The following is a 1,854-nucleotide window of genomic DNA, read 5'->3' on the forward strand; positions in this document are numbered from 1 at the left end:
ACCAGTGTGCTGACCTCCAATAAGAGCCGTAAGTATGAAGATGTTAGTCCCCCATGACTCCTCATCATCGGCTGCCTGTAACAATCCTGGTTGTGTTGATGCTTTAGCTGCTCTCTGTGTTACATGTTAACATGGACAACTGTTCCACACCTGGAACAGACAGCATGTGACATTATAATCCTCATACTGTGATACAGGTCTTTGAACTGAAAAGGAGAATCATGATGAACTCTTCATATGTTTCATATTTCATCCTTGCTGCTTACTTTGACACCGGGGTGTTTAAATACTTATTTTTCTTGCTGATTTTGTCCTTATATGTCTTCTTAGTGTGTGCCAATGTGTTGCTGATTGTGGTTATCTGTGTGAACAGGAGCTTACATGAACCTATGTACCTTTTTCTGGTCAGCCTGTTTGTAAATGAACTGTATGGTAGTACAGGGTTGTTTCCATTCCTTCTGGTTCAGATCCTCTCGGACATTCACACTGTTTCTGCTCCCTTCTGTTTCCTGCAAATTTATTGTGGGTATACTTATGGCAGTGTAGAGTTTACTAACTTAGCCACCATGTCTTATGACAGATATCTTTCCATATGTTATCCTCTGCAATATCACACACGTATGACATCTAATAAGGTCGCTGTGCTCATTGCTTTAACGTGGTCTCTTCCTTTTTTTGGTGTTTTTGTCACAACAGCATCGAGTGCGTCCTTACAGCTGTGTGGGAACATCATTAATAAGGTTTACTGTGACAACTATTACATCGTAAAACTGGCTTGCTATCACCCCTCAATTAACAATGTGTATGAACTCGTTGCTGTTTTTTTAGTAGTCTGTGTCCCTGTATGTGTGATCCTCTACACCTACATGAGGATCCTTAAAGTGTGTTTTTCTGGTTCTAAGCAGACGAGACAGAAAGCTGTCAGTACCTGCACACCCCACCTCGCTTCCCTGCTCAACTTTTTCTTTGGTTCTTTATTTCAAATGTTACAGAGCAGGTTTAATACGAGCAGTGTACCCAACATGTTACAAATATTTCTGTCTTTGTATTTTCTGACGTGTCAACCGATCTTTAACCCTATAATGTACGGCCTCAACATGTCCAAAATACGCGTCATGTGTCAAAGTCTGCTGTCACGTTCTGTGCTGGGAGGTTGCTGCAATTTCTCTCAGCGTTAAGGACCTGGCACGTTATCAAGATAGACCATTTTGCAACAAAGAGGTACATGAGGCATAACAGTAGAGTTAATTAGAAGTTGTCCATGAAGTGCTTTTTTTAATTGTTGCTTTGCTTTTACTGGATCTGAGAGACATGATTTTGTTATAAAGTGGAAGAGCAGCTAGATGCAAACAACTAGGAGCAGACTAGAAATACAAAAGAATCTGGTCCCTTTGTTACAGACCTTTCAGAGTCAGTAGCTGTATTTGTTAAAGGCCTTTCAGAGTCAGTAGCTGTGTTTGTTAAAGGCCTTTCAGAGTCAGTAGTTGTGTTTGTGACAGACTTAACAGAGTCAGTAGCTGTATTTGTGACAGACTTAACAGAGTCAGTAGCTGTATTTGTTACAGACTTAACAGAGTCAGTAGCTGTATTTGTGACAGACTTAACAGAGTCAGTAGCTGTATTTGTTACAGACCTTTCAGAGTCAGTAGCTGTGCATAGGAAGTTTGGGTGAATAATAATGAGGATCACTCTTAACCTTGTAGCCTTGAACATATACTGAGCAGGTTTAATTTGAACATTGGACCTCAACATATCCAAAATATGCATTGTGTGTAAATGTATGCTTTCAAGTTATGTTGGCAAGTTAAACAATAAATGTTTCCCCTTTGCTCCATGTTGTCAACAGTAATCATT

General features: G+C 40.0%; 1 protein-coding gene across 1 annotated transcript; it reads left to right on the top strand.

Moving 5' to 3' along the window:
• The first annotated feature begins 221 nt into the window (after positions 1-221).
• Positions 222-1,178, top strand: LOC117938809 (olfactory receptor 10A6-like). Its single transcript, XM_034863714.1, has one exon. It carries the CDS (start codon positions 222-224, stop codon positions 1,176-1,178), a length of 957 nt encoding a protein of 318 aa, XP_034719605.1.
• Positions 1,179-1,854: the final 676 nt, after the last annotated feature.

This window comes from Etheostoma cragini, chromosome 3 (assembly GCF_013103735.1).
Source record: "Etheostoma cragini isolate CJK2018 chromosome 3, CSU_Ecrag_1.0, whole genome shotgun sequence".
Lineage (NCBI taxonomy): Eukaryota > Metazoa > Chordata > Actinopteri > Perciformes > Percidae > Etheostoma > Etheostoma cragini.

What these genes read in the sequence shown, in the direction of transcription:
- LOC117938809 (XM_034863714.1), top strand. Translation starts at nt 222, where the DNA reads ATGATGAACTCTTCATATGTTTCATATTTCATCCTTGCTGCTTACTTT.